This window comes from Dendropsophus ebraccatus, chromosome 5 (assembly GCF_027789765.1).
Source record: "Dendropsophus ebraccatus isolate aDenEbr1 chromosome 5, aDenEbr1.pat, whole genome shotgun sequence".
Lineage (NCBI taxonomy): Eukaryota > Metazoa > Chordata > Amphibia > Anura > Hylidae > Dendropsophus > Dendropsophus ebraccatus.
In genome coordinates, this window is record NC_091458.1 from 39,383,708 (window position 1) to 39,407,316 (window position 23,609).

Sequence of the window (23,609 nt, forward strand, 5' to 3'; positions counted from 1 at the left end):
AGGGTGTGCCAGCCTAATGCATATACAAATGTAAGCCCCAGCCGTTATACACAGCGCTGCCGGATTTAAAGTTGTTTTTATCACTATACCTGCATCCCCTGCTGAACGGACCCCAGGACAGATCTTGGATTAAAAGCAGCTATCTGAAGGTACAAGTGGGTCTGGAGTCGCTTTAAATAGGTTATCCAGTGTTAGAAAAACGTAGCCACGTTCCTCCAGAGACAGCACGACTCTTGTCTCCCTCCAGTTCAGGTGTGGTTTGCAATTAATCTCAATTCCCTTCAATCGAACTGAGTCGAATCGAATCGAGTTGCAAAACCTGCACCCAAACTGGAGACAAGAGTGGTGCTGCCTCTGGAAGAAAGTGGTCATGTTTTTCTAACACTGGATAATCCTTTTAATGGAACATGATATACATTTACCTCATGTGGTTGATAAGGATGTATAAAGAGGTCTTGGGAGTTGGGCCCTCTCTATACCAAGTGGCTATTTACTTATTACTATAGTAGACTGTTGTGTGACTCCTTTCCTCTTTTCTTCCTCTCTTTAGTCGAACTGAGGGGTTATCCAGGATTAAAAAGACATCACTTTTTTTCTTCCAAAAGCAGCACCGCCCCCCGTCCTCAGGTTTTGTGTGGTATTACAACTCTCCTTCATTCGCTTCAATAGATATGAACTCCAATACCACACACAAACTAAAGACAGTAGTGGTTCTCTTTCTGGAAGAAAGCCATGTTTTTTTTTTTTTAATCCTGGAGAACCTCTTGAATGAGGAAGAAGGGTCATCCATCTTAATTATGAATATACCAGTAGACTGACCCCCTATTGGCCTATTTCATAGAATTTATCCTGTGGCATTGTAATTGTTTATGAATACTTAAAGTGACACTGTCACCTCCTTTTTGCATTCTGACATTTCTACACAGGTGTAAAGGGTAAATTTAGCGCTTTTCATACCTTATTTTATATCATACGTCATGGTGCCCCGCCCCCTCGTCGGCCATTGGAACAGGCTGACCGAAATGTCTAGACCCCACCCACTTTACGTCGGCCAACCAATGGGCGTCCAGGGGGCGGAACCTACAGTGCCATTGTGGGCGGGGCTAAGCGACGCTAATGCCGCGAGGCCACGCCCACTTAATACAATCTGCAGTTAATAAAAGGACACTTTTTACTTGAACAAGTACCATGACGTATGATATGAAATAAGGTATGAAAAACGCTAAATTTACCCTTTACACCTGTGTAGAGAAGTCAGAATGCACAAAGGGGGTGACAGTGTCACTTTAACTGTTGAATTTTATTTTTAACCTCTTAAATTGTTTCCCCTTAGGATCATTGGATTTGAAGAATACTTCCCCATCTCATGACCCGCCAGAAGTAAAGCAAGTTGAAAATGAAGATGAGGATGACTTTAAAGATAACAGTTTAGATTACCAAGAAATAGAAGAGACGTTCATGAACGTGAGGCAGATGCGTCCTACAGATCCTAAAGAAACCTTTGAGATAGGAGCAGCTGTTCCCTCGGTGGGAGGTGATTCTATAAAGACTGAAGTGGCAGAATCAGAAAGAATCTCACAGCTAGAAGATGGGGCATTACAACTCTCTGAGGTGATGCTGGCGCACAGCAGTACCAAAGTCAGAGTATTAGACTCTGTGGTAGGTGTTCAGAATAGAGAACATAACTCACAAGGAAATCCTTGTATCTTCAAGAACAATTGTGACTTCATCTGCACAACTCTGCCCCCTGAGTCTAAATCTATTAAAACATGCATTGATTTACCGGTAGACACAAATAAGAAAAGCTTTAAAGGATTCGAAACAGCTTCTAGTAAAAAAATACACATTTCAGAAGAAAATCTAAGAAAAGGAGAACTTCTGTTACAAGAAGATAAAGCTCTGACCTTTTCATGTCCTACCAAAATAGAAAATGGAGACAAAAGTCCTTTAATGTCGATGACTAAAGCTGAAGATACTATGATACAAAAAGATCTCCAAACAGCATCATCTAAGGAAATACCAGTCCCAGAGAGCAGAAGTATTTTATGTAAGGATCACAACCCAATAAAAAGACACAAAACAAATAATTATAGCCAGTCCGCCTCTAATGTGGAGCGCGAAGAGGATGAAATGGCTATGGGTGCTGAACGTGTTGCGTCAGGGCACATGGATGGAGTATCATTTGAGGAAAACAAACCATGCAAACAGTCCTCTTCGGACAGTCAGTCAAGAGGAGACATAAGCATTCAGAGCTGGAAGGAAAATTCTGCACGGGCTTCGATTGATCCTTCAAAGGTTAGCAACAGGAGTGTGCAAAGTTTATCGAATGGAAGAAAGTCTCAGTTATACAATATCTTTACGGAAAGCCAAAAAGCAGAAATCTGTGAACTTTCCTCTATTTTAGAAAATGCCAGTAGTCAGTTGGACTTTACACCATTTAAGAAACTAAATATACCTGGAATAGATAATGTGCAAAACCCAATTAGTGATTCTCAGAAGCTCAACACGTCAGATGTCTGGAAGGACGTGGACTTCAATGATAGTTTTGCTGCCGGAGAAGGACATACGGAGAGCAATGTATTTAGCGTCACATCCGAATTTGATACCGGGTCGAATGCTTGTGACGTTGCAGACAATAAATTTGTTCCTGACTCATTAGTCAAACACCGAGATGGCGGAGGTACCATGGCAAGTGCAAACATTACTGATGAGGATTTAATGAAAGCAATAGAGATGTTTGGTGATTTGGAAGAGAAAGCAAAAGAGAAGAGTGTCGAAACCATGCAACATCTAAATTCCAAAACATCCAGTGATTTACATGTTATAGTTGAGGGAAGAGCTTCTACACCGCCTGTTAATAATGCATTAAACATACAGAATACGGTTGTATCATCTACAAAGACCAAAGAAAAATATTTTCCAGATAAGCAAGAACATTGCAAGCGAGTGCAAAATTATGACAAAGCATCTGATAGCTGTGGAAGCCACACTTCTGCAGTGTCGTTCGGGTTTGCCACTGGAAAAGGCAAACTGATTGATATTAACAAAGCTTCTTTAGATAAAGTAAATGCCATGTTTAATAAAATATTGGATATCCCTGACCCATGTAAAGATTACCGGAGGACAGGAACGGTGCATGAACCAGCAGAATTGTTAACAGAAACAAAGGCACATCAGGTTAGCACCACCATTGTTGGAAAGGAAACACGTCGGCCAACGTCTGACCATCCTTCAGTGGTGTTAAGTAAAGAAATCGAAGAATCCAAAGTAATTTCTCTTGGTTCTTTCCAGAGACCAAAGCAGATAACACAGGTGTCAAGTAAAGAGGTGACCGAACAGTCATGTCTTCTGCAAAATAATCCAGTATCAACTATGTCATTGTTTAGTACTGCAAGCGGTAAACCCGTTCTCCTGTCTGAGGAAAGTCTAAAAAGGGTTCAGAAGATGTTTTCTGAAGTAGATGGTGGACATGTAGGAGAACAGGAAACAACTGCAGTTATCTCAGCAGACTCTGCAGTCAATGCCAGAAGTACACATGACTTACAGAATAAATCTATTCAAGGCAAGGAAAGTACGTTTAACTTAAATTCACCAGGTTTCAGCACCGCAAATGGTAAAATGACTGGTAATTCTAAAAGACTTCTCCAAAAATCAGAAGAATTATTTGCTGACATTGGAGGTCCTAATGGTTTAGATATTGGACAAAGGACTCTGTCCACTCATAGTAAACCAAAAGTTGATGATCAGAGGAAAGACAAAGTTTATGATGTTGCAGATTTTCTGGATCAAAGATTGAAGGCCAGTGAAACACAAATTGGAAAAGTCAATCCTTTACTCAAGAATACAGCAGACCTTGGTTCTGACGTACTGGCAGAAATACCACCTTTTAATGATATCTCCAATAGAGAATTGTCTAATAAAAACGGTCTATGTAAAGAAGATGTTCCGAATGTAGGTATGCCATCTTTTAGCAGTGCTGGTGGGAAATCTATCACTATGTTTAACGACTCGTTGAAGAAAGCTCAAGGAATCTTTCATGACATAGATGACAGACTCTTGTCTGATCAAGAAAAACTTGGTTCTTCAGTCAACCAAAATGAGAGACAAAATCCTAAGTCCACCTTCCCTCCACCAGGTTTCAGTACGGCAAGTGGTAAAGTCGTAGCAGTGTCTGAGAGCTCTCTGCAGAAAGTAAGACAGATACTTGCAGATGCGGACCATGCTGTATTAGAAGCAGGACCCAATAAGACTCTGACTAAAAGTGTAGACACTTTGGAGCCTAACCTAAGAGCAGTATCTGGTGCAGCAGGAATAAAAAATCTAAAGCCGTCTCTGAATCAATGCACTAATTCTACTTTAGGGAAAATTATGGATAAAAGCATGTGTTGCCCTCAGCAAGAGACCGACAACAGAAAGATGGCATTTTTTAGCAAAGCAAGCGGCAGTCATTTTAACTTGTCAAGTAAGGCTTTACAAAAAGCTAGAGAGATCTTTGCTGATATTAGTGAGGAACCGATGGAAGGTCCGTTACTCAAGGCAGGTGCCTCAATGAAGGAAAATGAAAGAGTGACTGACCTCTTCTCTGTTACCAGTGGAAACCTTAATAACATACAGAGACCTACTATGCAAGCAAATGACTCAATTGTCACCCTGCCTCCCGTAGGTTTCAACACCGCAAGCGAAAAGCCGATGACAGGCTCTCGTGATTCACTCCAAAAGACCAAACCGTTTTTCATTGAAACAGATAATGCGCTAGATCCTGCTAATACGGCCATCAAAAGCGAACAAGGAGGCTTCTCTGCAGCCGGCCCATGTCAGACAAATAAGAGGTGGTCTTCGGTGCCAGGAAAAACAGGCAAGTTTTATTCAAGTGAAGGTAACTGGTCGAGACATGAGAGTGGAGAGCCACTGGTGGAAGATGGTTTTATACCCAGGATGCCATGTTTTAGTACAGCTGGTGGTAAGTCTGTAACTGTGTTAGAAGAGTCATTGAAGAGGACACGGAAAATATTTTCTGAAGTAGATGATGGCTGCTCCTCACAGCGTGATGATCCTGTAGATATCCAGCCCAATCCTAAATCAATGCCTGCACCTAAAGCATCACTGGGAGAAAAAAGCCTCACTCCTAACCCATCAGGGATGGAAGAGAACTTCAAAATGCCTGCAAAGACTTCTTTTGGCTTTAGCACGGGTAGTGGGAAGCATGTGACCGTATCGGAAGATGCACTGCAGAAAGTTAAAGGGTTTTTCGAAGAATGTAATTCTAACGTAAAAGATATTAAAGAAAATCAGGACTCTGTAAGAATGAGCATACGCAGCCCATTACTGAATAAACCGCATCTACAAGACCCTGTTACCAAGCTTGGCCACGTGCAGAAGAATTCTGCTGACGGTAACGGAGGGAAACAAAATACTTCAGCTAGGCCTTCTGACTTTACACTGCCAAGGCTTGTAAGACATTCAACACCTCGATCCGGTACTGGAACAACAAATGTCTATTTGACATCATCACACACTCCAGAAAATGACTTTGAGACAGAAGCAGCGGAAAGCGCCAAAGCATTCATGGATGATGAAGATCTGACCGATGCGGATATTAGGACACATACTGTATTCCCATCTTCAGACAAGCATCCGAATATCAGAAGTGGGAAGAGGTTACGGTCTAATGATGTTCCAAGTGGTATGTGATTATTTTTTATTTAAATTATGAAGACCATTAGGTCATTTTTTATTGTATTGAGTAGATCAGGGGCTTGGAAAGACATTTTTTATAGTTGTTTTTTATGTTGTAACACTGTATATGCAATCTTTATAATTTTGTATAATGTTACATAATTACAGATCCTTTTTATAAATTGGATTTGTAATATGCAACACATAAGGTAAACATTTTGAAAGATGTGGGATTTATAAAGCAGCGGCTAACATAGCTAGAAAAAACAGCGCCAGACCTGTTCTCAGGTTGTGTGTGGTATTACAATTCAGCTCCCTTCACCTCATTAAAAACTGTAGTGCAAAACCTACACCCAGACTGAGAATAGGAGTCATGCTGTTTCTAGAAGAAAGCGGTGATGATTTTCTAAGCCTGAATAATTCCTTTTTACACACAGGAGAACCACCAATAAAAAGGCAACTTTTACCTGAATTTGACAGATCCTTGGAGAATGAATCTAAAGCAGCTCTGAAGCCTGTTACAAGCAGTCCTCATGGTGCGTTCTTATTTCTGCGATGTAATGCTTTATATTTTTTATAGAGATGAGCGATCCTCGAACACGCAGCATTTGGCCAAAGAAGTTGGATGCAGCCCTAAGGCTGCCTGGAGAACATGGATAAACCCATAGGCTGTGTCCATATTTTCCAGGACTCCTTAATGGGGCTGTGGAGTTGGTAAGCCACAGCTCCTGTATCCTCTATATTACATATTACACAGCTGCTCATATACAATCATCCAGCATCCAGGAAGAGAACAGCACAGATCTCCCCCCACACAATGGACTCTTTCAGCTCAGAAACAAACTGCCAAATAATGATCAAAAATATCTCCCTGACCACCCTTATCTAATAGGGCCAGTGCTTTATTACTGATATATAGAGGAAACTAAATGTATGCAAGAAAGTGTTGTTCTGGTTGTTATAAATAAGGGCCTCAGATTGATAGAACATAAAATATATTGGTGAGGAACTTTTATAAAATTCATATGACAATTCAATAATAAAATTGTGAAAGAATTTTTTTAAGCTGGAGTCGAAGTCTGTACATTTTTTTCCAACTCCAACCAAAACTAGTTCTGACTCCACAGCTCTGCTCCCTATTCCTATCATATGCTCCACGCTCGGGTTCATTCATCTCTAGTGTTTACATCAGTGTCCAATCAGCTAGGGTCACAGTGGTCAGGTGGCTAATGGTGACTGGTTTTTATCTGAAGCTGCATGGTTGATCCATCATAGTCAATGGCAGATCATGTAGTCCTGCTGAAAAAGTGCAGCAGGAGTAGTTGTAGCACAGTGCTTTCCTGTTTTTGCTGTCTTTATAATAGAAATCTCAGTAGTCACAATGGCCAATCAGACATTGGTAGCAACCTCAGCAACGTGCCACCAATGTGTGATGAGACAACCTATGTTCATTACTCTTCTAGTTACCATTCGCTCTGCATATAGTTTGCTTTTCAGCAGCAGAAAGTGCAGTGCAGTGTCCAAATGTCACACACATATCTTTAGTGTTTGTTGTGATATTCTTATTGATTCTAGTAGTAAAAACAAAAAAAAAGTTACTATTATACATTTTTTAGTTTGCACATAGAGTTGCAACATAGTTGTACTTGGCTGCTGTTTTTATACCTATTGAGTTTTTTTTTCTTTTTTTCAGAAAGCCTAATGGACAGAAGAAGATATTTGCACAATGTTTCCTTACAACCATTATCATCCCATCCTAGCAAGTAAGTGCTGTCTTCATGATCTGTATGTTGTTCTAAGTAGGGATGAGCAAACTTACAGTAAGTGAAGTTGTGTGATCCCCATCACTCGGCATTTGAATCCCACAGCTTGGAGAAGATGCATCCAGGCCAAGGTCTTTTTGGCTGTGGGCCACTGTTTTTTACAGACCCTTTGGTCCTGGTGATATCATTTGGATCTGATAATTTCAGGTCCAAATCACATGATAACTAATCTTGTTGCTGACAGAATTTAAGCTGCAGCAAAAATATTCCTTTGGTCAATGCAGTTTTCGATTACATATGGTTACTAACAATTGGTTTTTTTTTTTGTTTTTTTTTTGCAGTTTCTTAAAAAGAAACTCTATGGATGCTAGGAGTACTCCCCTGAGCCATCTTCATTGTAATTCCCAAACTACTCTACCAGCCAGTTCAACACGGATTCCAGCAGATTGTAGACATGATACAAGCAACACACCAAGAACCGCTACAAGCTCATTTGTAATCCCCTTCAAGAAGAAACTTCACATGTCTTCAGATGATCAAATGGCTAACATGCCAAGTCAGGATCAGGACAAAGCCAAAGATCTTATAAGAGAGAGTGGAGCAGAAATTGGGATGTCAGAGAAGGATGAATCAGGTACACAATTTACTGTTTTCAGTGAGAATCTGTGTCTTTGCATGTGATATAATTTGTCCTTGTTTATAAAGAACTGATCTTGTGTTCTTAATAGAAGATATTAGATGTAGTGTGCAATCCAGCACTTTTATTCTACACTTCTGGGAGTGCTGGATCGCACACTACATCTCCTATTGTCTACTGTGAATGAACATCTGGCTATCGCCCTACTCGGCTATGCACTCCCCTACTAACAATAATCAAGGGCCAGATTCTACTGGTGTGAGGTGAGCTGATCCTCCTCTCTCTTTTTCTTGTGTTCTTGTTGTTCCGTGACAGATCTCTCTGATTTGGTTGCAAATATCTGCTGTGCCCGAGAGATGCAAGAGATGAGAATACGAAAGAAGCAAAGACAGAAGATTAAGCCACAACCTGGGTTATTATATCTGCAAAAAACCTCTTCCACCGACAGAATTAATTTGGTAACAGGAGTGGAAGGAAGGAAACCAACAGTATATACACAAACCGAGGTACAGAACTGCTGTGATGGTTATACTAGTCTGTTGATACAAAACAATAAGGCCCTATTCACTAATTCATCTGCTCATTCTGTCCCTAATTGCTGATCAGACTCATTGATTTCTATGGCCCCATACACACATCACTGTGTGAACATGGCCTCACTGTAATGCCTAGTAAAAATCTGATGTCCACATTGTAATAGGCTGTCATAGTATAGGGTATGTTCCCACTACGGAATATGCGGGGGAATTCTGTTGTCTTCCAAAAGAATTGACATTTTAGTTCTTTAGGCTGACGTCAGATTTTGTTTGAGAATATCATTGAGTCTATGAGACAGGCGGAACTTCAAGTGGAGTCCGCCACGTTGCCTCCGCTTGAAATTCTGCTGCATATTCTGTAGTGGGAACATAATCTGAAGGCAAACGTCATCAAATATACCATCCCTAAACTGCCACCATAGTGTTATGCAGGGTGATAACAATGTTCTGAAGATATGATCTGAAATGGGCAAAGGGAAAAAATACAATGATATAGTAGTAAGCTTTACTAATCATGAGGCCAATCCCATCTCCTGAGTTTTTCTGTCCTGTCAAATTGCTGAGGTGACTATTGCTGCACTATGCTATTAAAGGAGAAGTTCAGTGGAAAATAGTCATTTTAAAGCAGGCAGGGGTAGGTAGGAACCCAATAAACAAGCACTACTTACCTCAGCCCATGCCTCCACAGTGCTGTGTTCCCACTTCGGAGCTCCCGCCAGGTTAACGGATCTCAATCTGTTCCAACATCCCTACTCGGCTGATGGATTGCCCGCTCAGCCAGTCAGTTACAATTTCGCACGTCACATGGTGACAATTACACTACTTTTGTGGTATATATCAGTAGAAGGCTATGGTGATGTATATCTTAGCCTACCACCTTTTGGTCCATTGAGTTCAATGGACTGAATATAGTGTTCATGGTCAGTCTGTTTCTAAGCATATACTGTACTATTATTTTGTAGGACTGAAAAGGTTCTTCATAATAGTATATATTTGGAAATAGACAGAATATGTATACCACGAATGTATAGTAAATTGCAATGTGAACATTGCAATTGTGTTCAGTAGCCAGTGCACTTAGGCTACATTCACACGTCAGTATGTTTTCTTGGAAGAAAATCTGGATCCTCTATTTTTCATTTTTCACAAAAAAAACGGATCTGTGATACTGATGGTTTTGCGGATTACAATGTACTCTCAGCAAATTTTGTGCTCTCCATAGACTTCTATGGGGTGTCCGTTCAGTAATTATGGACCGTATTACATGTCCTTTTTTTTTGTCATTCATTGCGGATCTGCAAATTAACTGGATGTATGAATAGCACCATTGAAAATAATGGGTTGTAATGGATTCCATATTTCCTGGTTCCTAAAAACGGATGAAAAATACTGACTAGAGATGAGTGAACCGGGTTCGGGTTCGAGTCGATCCGAACCCGAACGTTCGGTATTTCATTAGCTAGGGCTGCTGAACTTGGATAAAGCTCTAAGGTTGTCTAGAAAACATGGATACAGCCAATGATTATATTCATGATTTCCACATAGCCTTAGGGCTTTATCCAACTTCAGCAGCCCCCGCTAATCAAATGCCGAAAGTTCGGGTTCGGATCGACTCGAGCATGCTCCAGGTTCGCTCATCTCTAATACTGTGGACCCATGTACTTAGGACATGTATGGGAAATGTGCAATAGTTTTTTGATTGTGTTTATCTTTTGATCTGATCTTCCACTGTGAGGGTGCCTTCACACGTAGCGGATTTGCTGAGGATCCACAGCGGAAAATCCGCTACGTGTGAAGGCACCCTCAATCTACCATTTTTCCTGTTATATGCCCAGTGCCCAGTACATGTGAATGTTGATTACTATCTAGCATTTATTTACTTATCTGGGTTTGTTTTACTATGTAATGTAATCTACTTCCTTCCACCCTATGTTGGGGATATGTATTAGTTTTTAGCTCCCACTTTATGAATTTTAGTGAATTTTTTTCATTTAAAATATATCTAAATAAAAGACATTATTATTTGTAAATTTGATCTTGCATCTTTTCCTTTTTTGGTGGTTCATTAACAATTTCTGAAGCACTCTTCTTCTTCTTCTCTTCTTTCAGTTGTACAGATGGGGCGTTATGAAGAATCACATTGGCATTAACAGTGAAAAAGCAAGAACCTTTGAATTTCGTTGTCTGGATTATTTCCCAAGGGAGTGTTTCCTGTCTGACGGCGGCGTGCACATCGCTGATGGCGGCTGGCTGGTACCCACAGTTAAAGTGATCGTCGGCAGAGAGGAGTTCTACAGGTGCTGATGACTAGAAACAATCTTATGTACTTAGCTTAGCTTTCCTATAGTTATATATTGGATTCCTAAGTGATGCCTATCATTTTAGAAGCACATAATTGCTGAAGCACAGGACTAAACACTAGAGATGAGCGAACCTGGAGCATGCTCGAGTCGATCCGAACCTGAACTTTCGGCTTTTGATTAGCAGTGGCTGCTGAAGTTGGATAAAGCCCTAAGGCTATGTGTAAAACATGGATATAGTCATTGGCTGTATCCATGTTTTCCAGACAACCTTAGAGCTTTATCCAACTTCAGCAGCCACCGCTAATCAAATACCAAACGATCAGGTTTGGATGGACTCGAACCCGAACCCGGTTCGCTCATCTCTACTAAACACTCAACAGTTGCTGAAGAACATCTTTTTAAAGAAAAAAAAAAGTGTTACTACTATTGTTCACTGCTACTTTTTACCATTGTTCATTGCCTTACAGAGCCCTATGTGACACTCCAGGAGTGGATCCCAAACTGATCAGTCCAGAATGGGTGCACAACCACTACCGATGGATTGTGTGGAAACTAGCGGCCATGGAAGTGATGTTCCCTATGATCTTTGCTAGCAGGTGCTTAACACCAGAGAGAGTGCTCTTACAACTCAAGTACAGGTATAGCATTTATAGTATTAATCTATTTGTGTGTGTGTATACATCAAGTTCACATCTTTCTGGTTGACTACTGGTGGTCTATTGAGAAACCATTGAAGGGATACTCTCACTTTAGCAGGTTATGTCCTGTTCACAAAATAGGGCATAACGTGCAGATCGATGGGGTTCTAGCCGTTTAGGCGTTTGACACTGTAGTAAAATTGTTGCTGAATTGGGCCACAGATGCTTGGAGACTGCTCTTTTCATTCTCCATGGGACTCACAACATCTGGAAAGTTCATAGAGAACGAATGAAGTAGTAACCAAGGCCTAAATGCTTAAACTTATGGATACAGGACACTTAGATGAAGTGAGAATATCCCTTTAAAGGGAACCAATCACCTAAAAAACAGCTGTTACGCTATGGGAATGTGCTGTAGCAGCACCCTGTATGTAAATTGCCCGCAAGTAGTCATCTGGGCGGTGAGCCGCCAGCAAGTAGTCACTGTCCCCTGGGCGTTCCAGAGCGGTAATCACGCCCCTCTGGGCGTGATTAGACTGCATAATTGTGGTGATGTCACTGAGAGGCGCGCCGCCCCTCACGTCAGAGGATTGGCGCTCCTCTCAGTGACATCACCACAATTATGCAGTCACTCTAATCACACCCAGAGGGGCGTGATTACCACTCTGGGACGCCCAGGGGACAGTGACTACTTGCCGGTGGCTCACCGCCAAGATGACTACTTGGGGGCAATTTAAATACAGCACACCAAGTTTATAAAGTAAGTTTTCAGGTTGTACATTGCAGGGAGGAGGGGTGTAAAAGCATGTTTGGGAAGTGTGCTGGGTGCTGCTACAGCACATTCCCATAACATAACAGACGTTTTTTAAGTGATTGGTTCCCTTTAAGCCTGTGTTTTACCTTTTGTAGTTATCATTTGATAGACGCATTGATATTGACAGTCCAGCACACATTCACCTTCATGGAAGCTAAATATCTCATAAACCAGATTGTAAATTGATGGTATTGCAGCATTAAATGGCAATAAAATTGTCTTCTTCTCAGATATGATGTGGAAATTAATAAATGCCAGCGATCAGCTGTCAGAAAAATAATGGAGAGAGATGACACATCAGCCAAGACGCTGGTTCTGTGCATTTCTAATATCCTTACACTGGGAAACAGTGAAACCAATGAGATGAAGCAGACATCTGCAGTCATTGAGGTGACTGATGGCTGGTATGGTATCAAGGCTCTACTGGACCCCGCACTCACATCTCTGCTGAAGAAAGGACGCCTATTCATAGGGCAGAAGATAATAGTACATGGAGCAGAACTGGTGGGCTCAGAAGATGCATGCACACCCCTTGAGGCTCCGGAGTCTCTTATGCTAAAGGTAGTAGACCATGTACTGTATATCTTATAATGATAATAATTTATCAGTAGTCTAGTATTCATAATTCTTGTTGCTGGGACATTCCGGGAAGAATATTATAAATAAATTATATATATATTAAAGAGGTATTCCACTCCCATAAAGTGATTGTATATGGTGAGGATGTGCCATTACTTTATAATCGGTGGGGGGTGCAGAATTCTCTCCAGTCCTGAGCCAGAAAAAGCTGCTGTGGGGATTCAGTGCTTTCTCTTCTTTGCCCTTCTCTTGGTGGGTTGTTGCTATTTGGGGATACTATAGCACAGCTCTGCTGAAGTGAATGGGTCCACCTGCAGTTACCTGCACAGTGAGGTCGCTGCTTCTGTTTCCTCATTGATGTGAGGTTTGTCATTAGGTGGTTATGACAGCAAGAGGCCACATTGCTATTTGAGGTTTGCTTTTCATCACTGAAAGGAAAAGTTCTCCGGATCTCCCAGGTTATATGTTGTTAGATCACCCAGGGTCTGGCTACCAGCTGCCCTACCCATTAGCTATATGAAGGGGCCATGGCACTTGTGAGCAGACCCTTGCCACTCTCATGTTCACACAACGTTGTTTTCCTCTCTGTTTTTGAAAAGAAAAAATGACATCCGTCCTTTTGAGTTTAAAATAACGTCCATCATTTCTCTGTTTGGCCGCCAGTCAGTGCAATGACGGCTGTCGGTACACTATTCTAGTTTAGGTGGGCTCATTGGCCTTTGGGTGTGTCTTTAATTGAAAAGTCCATTAAATTTAATATTAAAACAGAGTAAGGACGGTGAAAAAAAAAAACCTGTGTGTGAACCACTAAAGAATAATGTCTGCTGTTTGCAAAAGACGTCCGAAAATAATTGACATGATCATTATTTTGAGTTCCGCACAGACAGCGTCCGTCATTTTATACACTGTGTGCATTGGACATCCGTCGTTCCATTGACTTCAATGCATTGCCTTGTAGTCAATTAATTTGTGGAAATAATGGACGTCTTTTTAAATAGAAAAGGCGGACTAGTTTACCTTGTGTGAACATAGCCTTTCATTGATGATCTATCCAGAGGGTAATCCATCATGTTTAAAAGAATGGGGATAGTGGGATAATCCCTTTAAAGAAAAGAATGATGCATTCAGTAGCTGTAAAATATGAATGTAGATATATCACTTGTTTCCAGATTGCAGGAAACAGCACTCGGCCGGCTCGCTGGTTTGCCAGACTGGGATATTTTCATGATCCCAGACCTTTCTGTCTCCGTCTATCCTCCCTCTTGGCTGATGGTGGTGTAGTGGGGTGTATTGATGTTCTTATACAAAGGATTTACCCCATGCAGGTATGAACTGCCCTGAACTTTCTTCTAATTGTTTTATGTTGTTATTTATATCCTGATGGAAACACGGGAATACAGCCACAATACACCAACTTCCTGACCCAGCTCCCACCTGCTGTCCTTAACAAATCCATCAAAATCTATGTAGAAAGCTTTTGTGGTTACTAAATGTGTAGCTTTTCAGTCTGTTTTGCTTACCTTATAGTGCACCATAATTAACCTACATCAATATATACTTCCCCTTAGACTGTATTTAGCTATAAAAAAAAAATAAAAAAAAAGCTCCAAGGCATTCTCAAAAGCTGGACACCATGTAAGGCTTTATTCACACTGCCAACAGGCTCTGCTATGTCTGTAGTTTTGTTACATTTAATGAGGAGAAAAAGATCAGAATGCAGTGGATTATGGGAAAAACAGGGAAGCCCAATGGACTCCATTATAAGTCATTGGGGTTGTCCGATGTGTCTGGCATTCTGATTTTTGTTATAAGGGAAACCATTATGCCATAGTGAACAGAGCCCAATATACTGTGTACACTGCTGTGACAATTTGTACCCCTCGCTGCAGGTGGGCACACATTACAGCTGCAGGTGGGCACACATTACAGCTGCAGGTGGGCACACATAACAGCTGCAGGTGGGCACACATTACAGCTGCAGGTGGGCACACATTACAGCTGCAGGTGGGCACACATTACAGCTGCAGGTGGGCACACATTACAGCTGCAGGTGGGCACACATTACAGCTGCAGGTGGGCACACATTACAGCTGCAGGTGGGCACACATTACAGCTGCAGGTGGGCACACATTACAGCTGCAGGTGGGCACACATTACAGCTGCAGGTGGGCATACATTACAACCTGCAGGTGGGCACACATAACAGCTGCAGGTGGGCATACATTACGGCTGCAGGTGGGCATACATTACAGCTGCAGGTGGGCACACATTACAGCTGCAGAGGCATCAGTACTTAGCACCTGATCAGTGTATTGTATAAGAAGTGCATAAATTACTATTACTATGTATTACTATGGATTACTACTGGCTGCGGGATGTCTCCTGTTCCAGACCCCACATTGAATCTGAATGTGTCGTTCGGTTTTTCTGGCTTACTAATAGATTGTCACTTTCTTTCCCTAGAGATACACATTGCTTTGTTTTTAGTCCTATCTCATTGCTACACAGGTCTATTCTTGGATGATTTCCAGACCCTACTGGCTGTAGTCCACCACATTATACTAAGACCTGCCTATTGAATCATTCCTTTTACTTATTGTCCCAAATTGGTGTTTTCTAATAAATCTATAGGACAAGGGTACTCAACAACTTTTAGTAAAAAGGTCCACTTACCGGGGTCTATTGGTGAGGTGAAGGTCCGAGCTGAACATCAGTAGTAAACGTGTTGTTTTGTTAACTTTTCACAAATGTTGTTGAACTATTTACATACAGAATTGATGCTTATTAGTGGCATTTTTTCTCTCTCACCAGCTCTTATACAGTCCCCCTGTGCGCTCCCCCAGTAGTAAATAGTCCCCCTGTGCACTTCCCCAGTAGTATATAATCCCCCTGTGCGCTTCCCCAGTAGTATATAGTCCCCTTGTACGCTGCCCCAGTAGTATAGCCCCCTGTGCGCTCCCCAGTAGTATATAGCCCCTTGTGCGCTCCCCCAGTAGTATATAGTCCCCCTGTGCACTCCCCGAGTAGTATATAGACCCCTGCTTTGTGCTACCCAGTAGTAAATAGCTCCCCTGTGCTCCCCCTCCCATATGGCATATAACATTAAAAAAAACACACTCACCTTGGTCCGAACGTCTCCTCTTCTCTTCCCCTCGTGACCACACTGCAGCGGTCACAAGAGGCCTCCATTCCCTTTGTCGTGGCGCCGGCACTCCAGGGACGTCACCGCTGCGGCCACAAGAGTGACTGACAGGGAGGGAGCCAATGGCTCCCTCTCTGTCAGTGCGCTCATAGTTACTGTGCAGAGTGCAGCAGGGGTCCGGACAGCTGGCCTCTGTGGTCCGCCAGTTGAGGACCCCTGCTATAGGAGATGCCATAGGACACTGATCTGGGTGGGTCTGGCTGCTTTTACTTCTCTGGGGGGGCATAGCCTGTTTTTGATCCTGACACTCTTAAGACAAAGCCTCTTTGTTTTTTTAACCATTGTGAAATGCACATCTATGTTTCTTCTTACCCAGTGGATGGAAAAAATGGGCAATGGGACATATGTGTTTCGCAATGAACGTGCTGAGGAAAGGGAGGCAGAAAAACACTCAGCTAAGAAACAGAAGAGTCTGGAAGTCTTATATGTTAAGATACAGGCAGAATATGAAAAGCAGCAAGGTAAGAATGTTAAAGCATAATGCAGCTATTGCATGGCTCCTGCTGATGTGAACAGCTGACTGCATAGTATGTAGATGCGCCAGACTGAGAGACACTTGTCTGATAGACTCCACTCCTAGATGGCCGTCTGGGCGGAGGGATCTCTGTCTACGATGTGGGCAGGAACGAACAGTGTTTGTAAAGAGGTTTTCCCTTACGTACAGGATCAGCAGCAGATTTAAAGTTGCAGATTCAAAGCAGATCTACAGTTTCAAATATGGGCCATCAAATCTGCTGCGGGTCCTGTACGTGTGAACCCCCCCTATGAAATAAAACTGTGACAAGATTCTGCATGACGTTCAGTTTTGTTTGGATAAGTGATAGGTTTAGTGCCTGTAGTTTGTCGTTTATATTGTTTATAGTGAATGTCTCCCCACTAAAGTATATGAATATGATATTATTTGGCCTTTTATCAGAATAAGCAATTGTAGCCTAATACACATATATATACACTTTTGTAGTTTGTGATGTAAAAATAAGACCGAGACGACTGTCTTTAAGTGAAGCCCAGATCCGCGCTCTCCAGGATGGTGCAGAGCTCTACGAGGCCCTTCAGAATGAGCCCGACCCCAGCTACCTTGAGGTAAGAATTATTGTGACATAGAGTTTCTTTAAGTATTTTAACCTGCCCTTGTATTATGAAGTATGGGCACTTTCTTTTAGCTATTTAATAACTCTGTCAATAGCTCAGGTGCAGTACACCTACTGAGAAGCATCTGCCATTAGAGGGTAGTATGGCAAATCTAAGCATATGCAGAGTCATGTCTCAGTACATGAATATGGGGTCGACTCAGCGTCTTTTCCCTTATGTTTTCTAGAAATATATTTCATAAGTGGTCAGATCATCTACCTTAAGGCCATCTTCAGACCTCGTATGAGACCAACTGTTCCGTGACCCGGACGGTCTCTGAAAAGATAATTTAGGACCGCAGAGTTTTGATGCGGGCTTATCTGTGCGCGCCTACATCAGAAACCCAACTGCACACAATGGAGTGTGCGGCCGGAGCCACTTGCTCCATAGTGTGCACTGACAGGGTTTTCTGCGGCCGCTATTCACTGAATAGCGGCCGCAGAAAAGTGACATGTCAGTTTTCTACAGCGCCGCGAGAGGTCCCAGCCGTAGGGTATACTATGTGTGTACGCTCTGACCGGGATTCCATAGAAGGCAAAGCAACATATATGTTTCTGATTGCAACAACGGCAGTACTTTTACGAAAATATAAGCAGGCATATAAATTGTTTACCAGCCATGTAAAGGCACTGCAGATGAGCACCGATCTTCCTATCAGCACTTTTTGCGGCCAGGGACGGCCAAAGATCAGTCAGTCTAAAAGCACCCTTACTTTGGTGTTAAGCTTATCTATAGGGCCCTATTCACCAGACACAGGTTTTTTTTTTTATTAATTATTGTATAGAGTAACACAGTAAACTATGCTCTTCTTAGCAGTGACATTCTGCAATGTGGTGGCTTAGAACATACAACATAAGAATAAATAGAACCAATTTTTTTTTTGTGCTGTTTTTTGCTGCAGCCGTCAGATTTAGACACTACGACAACCAGTTGTAGTGACAGATCCACTTTAAATAATGGATCAGGTTTGATGAAATGACTTCCTAACACTTACTGAGTAACTGATGTTTCCACCTTTCCAGTCCTGTCTTAGCAATGATCAGCTAAGGGCCCTGAATCACTACAGGCAAACACTAAATGATAAGAGGCACGCTCAGATCCAGGCTGAATTCAGGAAAGCCATTGAATCCTCGGAACAAGAAGCTGGTAGCACTACACGAAGGGACGTCACTCCTGTATGGAAGATACGGATTGTGGATTACAAAGACCCTGACTCGAGCTCAGGTTCGGTTTCTTTACTTTTTTTTTATTCCATACCCAGAGGGAGGACCGCCATGTTCATGCCGTAATAGATGATAACTAATCAACTATTACCATAAGTGTTTTACCAATCCCAACATTTGACTTATTGGTGGGGAGTATGGAACAGGATCAAAGCTGAGCACACCCAGGAGCTGAGCCTGCTCCACACATAGCTCTGAGTTACACATTACACTTCCCTGTAACAGCAAAGAGAGCTCTGGTCCCAGCTGTTTAAACATTTGGATGCCACGGTTAATAATCCGTTACATATGGAGGGACCCTTCAGTCATCATCCCTTTTCCTTTATTCTCCCGTTCTGTAGCTCTCTCTAAATGACTGAACAGTGCAGATGGTAAAGGACCTGGGAAATCTACAGGCAGTGCACCCTAAACTTCGGAAAGAGACAGTTGACACATGGACATACTTTTTATTTCATATCCCTTTTGCAGCCTACATATTGAACATATGGCGGCCATTACCTGACGTGGTGTCACTGCTAAAGGAAGGAGGACGGTTCAGAATCTATCAGCTAGCAGCTTCTCAATCTAAAGGAAAATCGGACATGGCCGCGGTGCAGCTGACCGCCACCAAGAAGACGCAGTTCCAGCAGCTGCAGGTAAGAAGAGATGGGCGTGAGCCATTGCTGGGGGAATATATCCAGCATATATAGTCACTGGACAATGTTTATTATTAGCCCATCCAGGACGTCCTCAAGCAGATCTACACTGAGAGGCAAGTGACTGGGTTCAGTCAGTTCCAGGAGCTTCATTTCACGGCCGCATATGGAGAAGTGGATGTTGTGGGATTGGTGATCTCCACCCAGCTAAAACCAGGTATAATCCCATAGAAATAGAACTTTAAAAAGAGGTGTTCCTCGTGTTTTTTATTTAATCGTGTATTTGCATCCTCTGTGGTGAATGTATGCTATGTCAAACACAATCTACAATTTGCAAACCCTAAATTAACAGAAAAGAAAACCTTAAGAACTGTAACCCAGTTTGTAGCCATCACTATGCAAGCTAGTGAAGGCTTTAGATTACATTAACACGTCACATACATCCAGTGGATCAGGGATGGGGAACCTGCGGCCTTCCAGCTGTTGCAAAACTAAATTTCCCAAAAGCTTTGGCTGTCCGGGTATGATGGGAATTGCAGTTTTACAACAGCTGGATGCCTTAATGGTTCCCCATCCCTGCAGTAGATCCTACCTAAAATCTGCAATATAATTATGTTATGTAAGGATTTGGTTGCTCTGTTGTGGAATTTTGCAATGGACATCGCTGATTGTTGCAGAAATGCTTTGGACTTCAGTAATTGCAAGGACGCCTGTAGCATTCCCCAAGTCCGGAAGTTCAGTGAGAATGAATAAGGTTTGCTAAAACCCCATCCACTAACATTGTACTGTACTTACTGAGGAAATTCAATGCAGATTGTGCAACCGATAATTCCACAAATATTAGGTGATGTGTAAATTTATCCTTAAAGGAGAAGTCAGGTGAAATTTTTTATGAAAGTATTGTATTGCCCCCCAAATGTTATACAAATCACCAATATACACTTATTACGGGAAATGCTTATAAAGTGTTTTTTTCCCTGCACTTACTACTGCATCAAGGCTTCACTTCCTGGATAACATGGTGATGTCACTTCCTGGATAACATGGTGATGTCACTTCCTGGATAACATGGTGATGTCACAACCCGACTCCCAGAGCTGTGTGGGCTGTGGCTGCTGGAGAGGATGATGGCAGGAGGACACTGAGGAACACAGGGCACTGGAGGGGCACTGAGCATCCCTCTACCATCATCCTCTCCAGCAGCCACAGCCCGCACAGCTCTGGGAGTCAGGACATCACCATGTTATCCAGGAAGTGACATCACCATGTTATCCAGGAAGTGACATCACCATATTATCCAGGAAGTGAAGCCTTGATGCAGTAGTAAGTGCAGGGAAAAAAGCACTTTATGTGCATTTCCCATAATAAGTGTATATTGGTGATTTGTATAACTTTTGGAGGGCAATACAATACTTAATAATAATAATTTTCACTGGACTTCTCCTTTGAGGTTATGGGGTCCTGAAAGCAGAAGCCTGGAGAGTGAGTTGTTGAAGGTTTCAGCCTTTGGTGGTGATGTCCTCTGTCTGTACAGCAGAAGACCTGATTCTGATCAGATGCATTCAGCTGCTCACCAGTCTTCATGTTTCTTCTTATTCACTCCATAGTTAAACTTTATAAATTGCGTCTGCCTTAGTGTTTTATAAAGAGCTTTCAAAAATTTAAAAAATCCCTTAAAAAACAGCAATAACTGAAGTACCGAAATGTCGCCATATTTTGTTGTCTCCTTGATGCTAAATACAACTACTGTCTACTAAACCCTGTAGGTGCTGCCCCAATGGTTTACTTGTCAGATGAGACGTATCATATTGTGGCCCTAAAGTTCTATACAGATATCGGACAACTGGCCCTGGAAGAGCTCATCAGACCGGGCACATACATCGCTGCTGCTAACCTACGCTGGAGGTCAGAGTACACGTCTGGAGTTCCTGTACTGTTTGCTGGGGATCTGTGCTTTATTGCAGCAAATCCTAAAGAGCATCATCTACTAAAAGCTATTCAAAAATGTCGACAGTCCATACAGGTAACTAAAGATTGGAGGGTACAAAGAGAACCCAATATTGTATAGATAATCCTATTTGTACTGTATATGTATATACATAGTTTGGCCACTTTGTGTTGGAAACATTATAGCATTATGTGCTGGCACATACACTACAATAGCCATGTGATCTATCCATTGCCACTTGGCTAGATATTATAGTAAAGACAGGATATGCTCAGTCTGTTCCAGAATTTTGCAAAGAAATGGAGAATAAACTGATGAACATCCTGGAAACGCAAAACCCACTGGAGAGAGTGTCCTTGGCACGCTGTGGGGTGGACCCACACTCGCATGTAGCTGCTGGAAGCAGATGCTCCGTAAGTTTAAGCTTTCGCTATTTCTTTGAATTTGTAGAGTTTTTTGCCATATTTCTCACACAACAAAATGAGTGAATGATGCATCCCAGGGGAAAACCCGTAATTGTGGTGACAGTCACACATTATAGAGTCTGGGGGAAACGTGATAGTCTTCTATAGGAAGTAGAATATGTGTTTATTATAAATGCACATCACCTTGCAAACAAGACAAGACCATCTTTACTATTCATGCTGCAGGTGGAGGTAGCAAATTTATCAAGATGGCATACTCGGATGAATTTGCTGAATACAGACTTGTTTAGCTTTTTTTCCCCTTTTCCCCTTATAACATACATTTTTGGCCTAAAAACATGCACCTCCTCAGAAAAATCTATCCGTATTTCTTATTGGGAAATCCAACTCCTAATCAGTAGTGCATACAATTAAATGCAGCGCTGTGTTTGGCAGGGCTCCCGTTCTTGTCAATCATTGTCTTGGCGGGAGGCAGCATTATGCGAGTGATGTCACTCATGCATTTGCTGAGCCAAAAGACAGAGGGAGAAGCTGGCCAGGAGCATCGCTGCAGCCGTGCAGCAGGTGAGTATGTTTACCCCCCCCCCCCCCCCCCCCCCCGACTGTGTTTTTATGGTCAGGCAACACTAATGGTTCTGGTCTCTGTTTCCTGACCATAAAAACAGCCATGGTCTTGTGAAGGGGGCCTAAAAGGTTTCTAAAACTTGACAGGTACAGTTCCCTACTTATTTGGCAATGAGTTATCCTCGTATTTTTTACCTTCACATGTATTTTTTTTTTTTTTACATTTAGACACCGCTGTCAAAAATCAATCCCCCCCAAATGAAACACATGTCAACGCCTGACAGTAATAATACAGTTTTTAGCACAAGTAATGAAATGGACCCAAAGACTTGCAAAATAATGAGAGGTTTGGATTATCTTTGTCGAATACCATCCCCCGCACCTCTAAATGCAGTGCAGGCATTACCGTCTCCTTCATTGCAAAGGGCATTTCGTCCGCCTCGGAGTGTACACAAAGAACATGGTATAAGTGCAAAGAGCAAGCTAAACAACTCTTGTACCCCAAGCAAACTAGAAGGAGGGTTTGTTGCCGATGAGGAGCTGGCCATGATTAATACGCAAGCCCTAATATTAGGGATGGATGGAGGCAGCAAGGTGACCACTGGACAGGAAGGGGCAGCGTCAGACATTCAGAAGAAGACAACCTCCGACATCAGTGAGGGAGCCCAGAACACTCAAGAAGTGAGTGAGACGCCTTACCAGAGACAACTGAGCAGGAAAAGAAAGAAACCCTGAAGTGTAATATATGGTGAATAAGAGGCTGAGTCTTTATATATGCTTAATATGTTTAATAAAACTGTACATATATTTATAAAAATTATTCTCTGTAAAATCCAACCTAATAAAGAAGAAGGGAGGGCGGCATGTGTAGACCTGGAGCGAAGAGAACAAAAGTTCTACAAAATGTAAATCTGTAACTTGGTTTATAAGGAATGATTGATTGGAATGTACATTTGATAAAACAAATTGGATAGAAAAATACAAAATAATCTTACAAAGTGATTTTTCCTTTTAAAGATTTATATACACAACATTAGGAAACCCACTTTGTATGCATCAAGAGGCGATGACTGAGGTACATTGTCTATTCTATACATAAGTCTATTGTGTCAGGCATAAGAGGCACTCCAGCAAAGCAAACCTAGCCAACATTCATTTTAAGATAAAGAAAAATCTATCAATTATTAGTCTAATGGTCTATAATCTATAAATTAGTGAAAATGTAAATTGAGAATTTTCTGTATAAAATTAGAAATTTCATTTTAGTGGGGTTTGATAGGTTCAAGGCCATTTTACAGGGCACCATGTGAGGAGGAAGCAAATAGAGATGATTAAACAGCAGAAAATCCTAGGTAATCAGCTGTATCCCCAAATTCCAGGCAGTACCCGGGCTGTCTCCTCCTTCCCCACGGACTGGGAAGGCATCGGGAATCAAACGTGGAAGGTTCGGCAAGGTTTGAGTTCGATAGAACCTAAGATTTTCTGCTGTTCGATCATCTCTAGAAGCAAGCATCAACCTGTTAGGTCAGCGCTTG

At 42.0% G+C, this 23,609-nt stretch overlaps 1 protein-coding gene across 3 annotated transcripts in view; it reads left to right on the plus strand.

Moving 5' to 3' along the window:
* Positions 1-23,037, plus strand: part of BRCA2 (BRCA2 DNA repair associated) — a 39,959-nt gene extending 16,922 nt beyond the window's left edge. For 2 of the 3 annotated variants that reach the window (XM_069969895.1, XM_069969896.1), the window contains 17 exons: positions 1,334-5,683; positions 6,114-6,212; positions 7,370-7,439; positions 7,781-8,073; positions 8,392-8,582; positions 10,722-10,909; positions 11,383-11,553; positions 12,598-12,928; positions 14,116-14,271; positions 16,465-16,609; positions 17,110-17,231; positions 18,302-18,503; positions 18,971-19,137; positions 19,216-19,354; positions 20,904-21,160; positions 21,361-21,498; positions 22,303-23,037. In XM_069969895.1, coding sequence (XP_069825996.1) covers positions 1,334-5,683; positions 6,114-6,212; positions 7,370-7,439; positions 7,781-8,073; positions 8,392-8,582; positions 10,722-10,909; positions 11,383-11,553; positions 12,598-12,928; positions 14,116-14,271; positions 16,465-16,609; positions 17,110-17,231; positions 18,302-18,503; positions 18,971-19,137; positions 19,216-19,354; positions 20,904-21,160; positions 21,361-21,498; positions 22,303-22,809 — 7,526 coding nt within the window. In that variant the 3' untranslated portion in view covers positions 22,810-23,037. Of the gene's footprint in view, positions 1-1,333; positions 5,684-6,113; positions 6,213-7,369; positions 7,440-7,780; positions 8,074-8,391; positions 8,583-10,721; positions 10,910-11,382; positions 11,554-12,597; positions 12,929-14,115; positions 14,272-16,464; positions 16,610-17,109; positions 17,232-18,301; positions 18,504-18,970; positions 19,138-19,215; positions 19,355-20,903; positions 21,161-21,360; positions 21,499-22,302 lie in introns of those variants that run through there. The other variant, XM_069969897.1, reaches the window with a different exon arrangement.
* Positions 23,038-23,609: the final 572 nt, after the last annotated feature.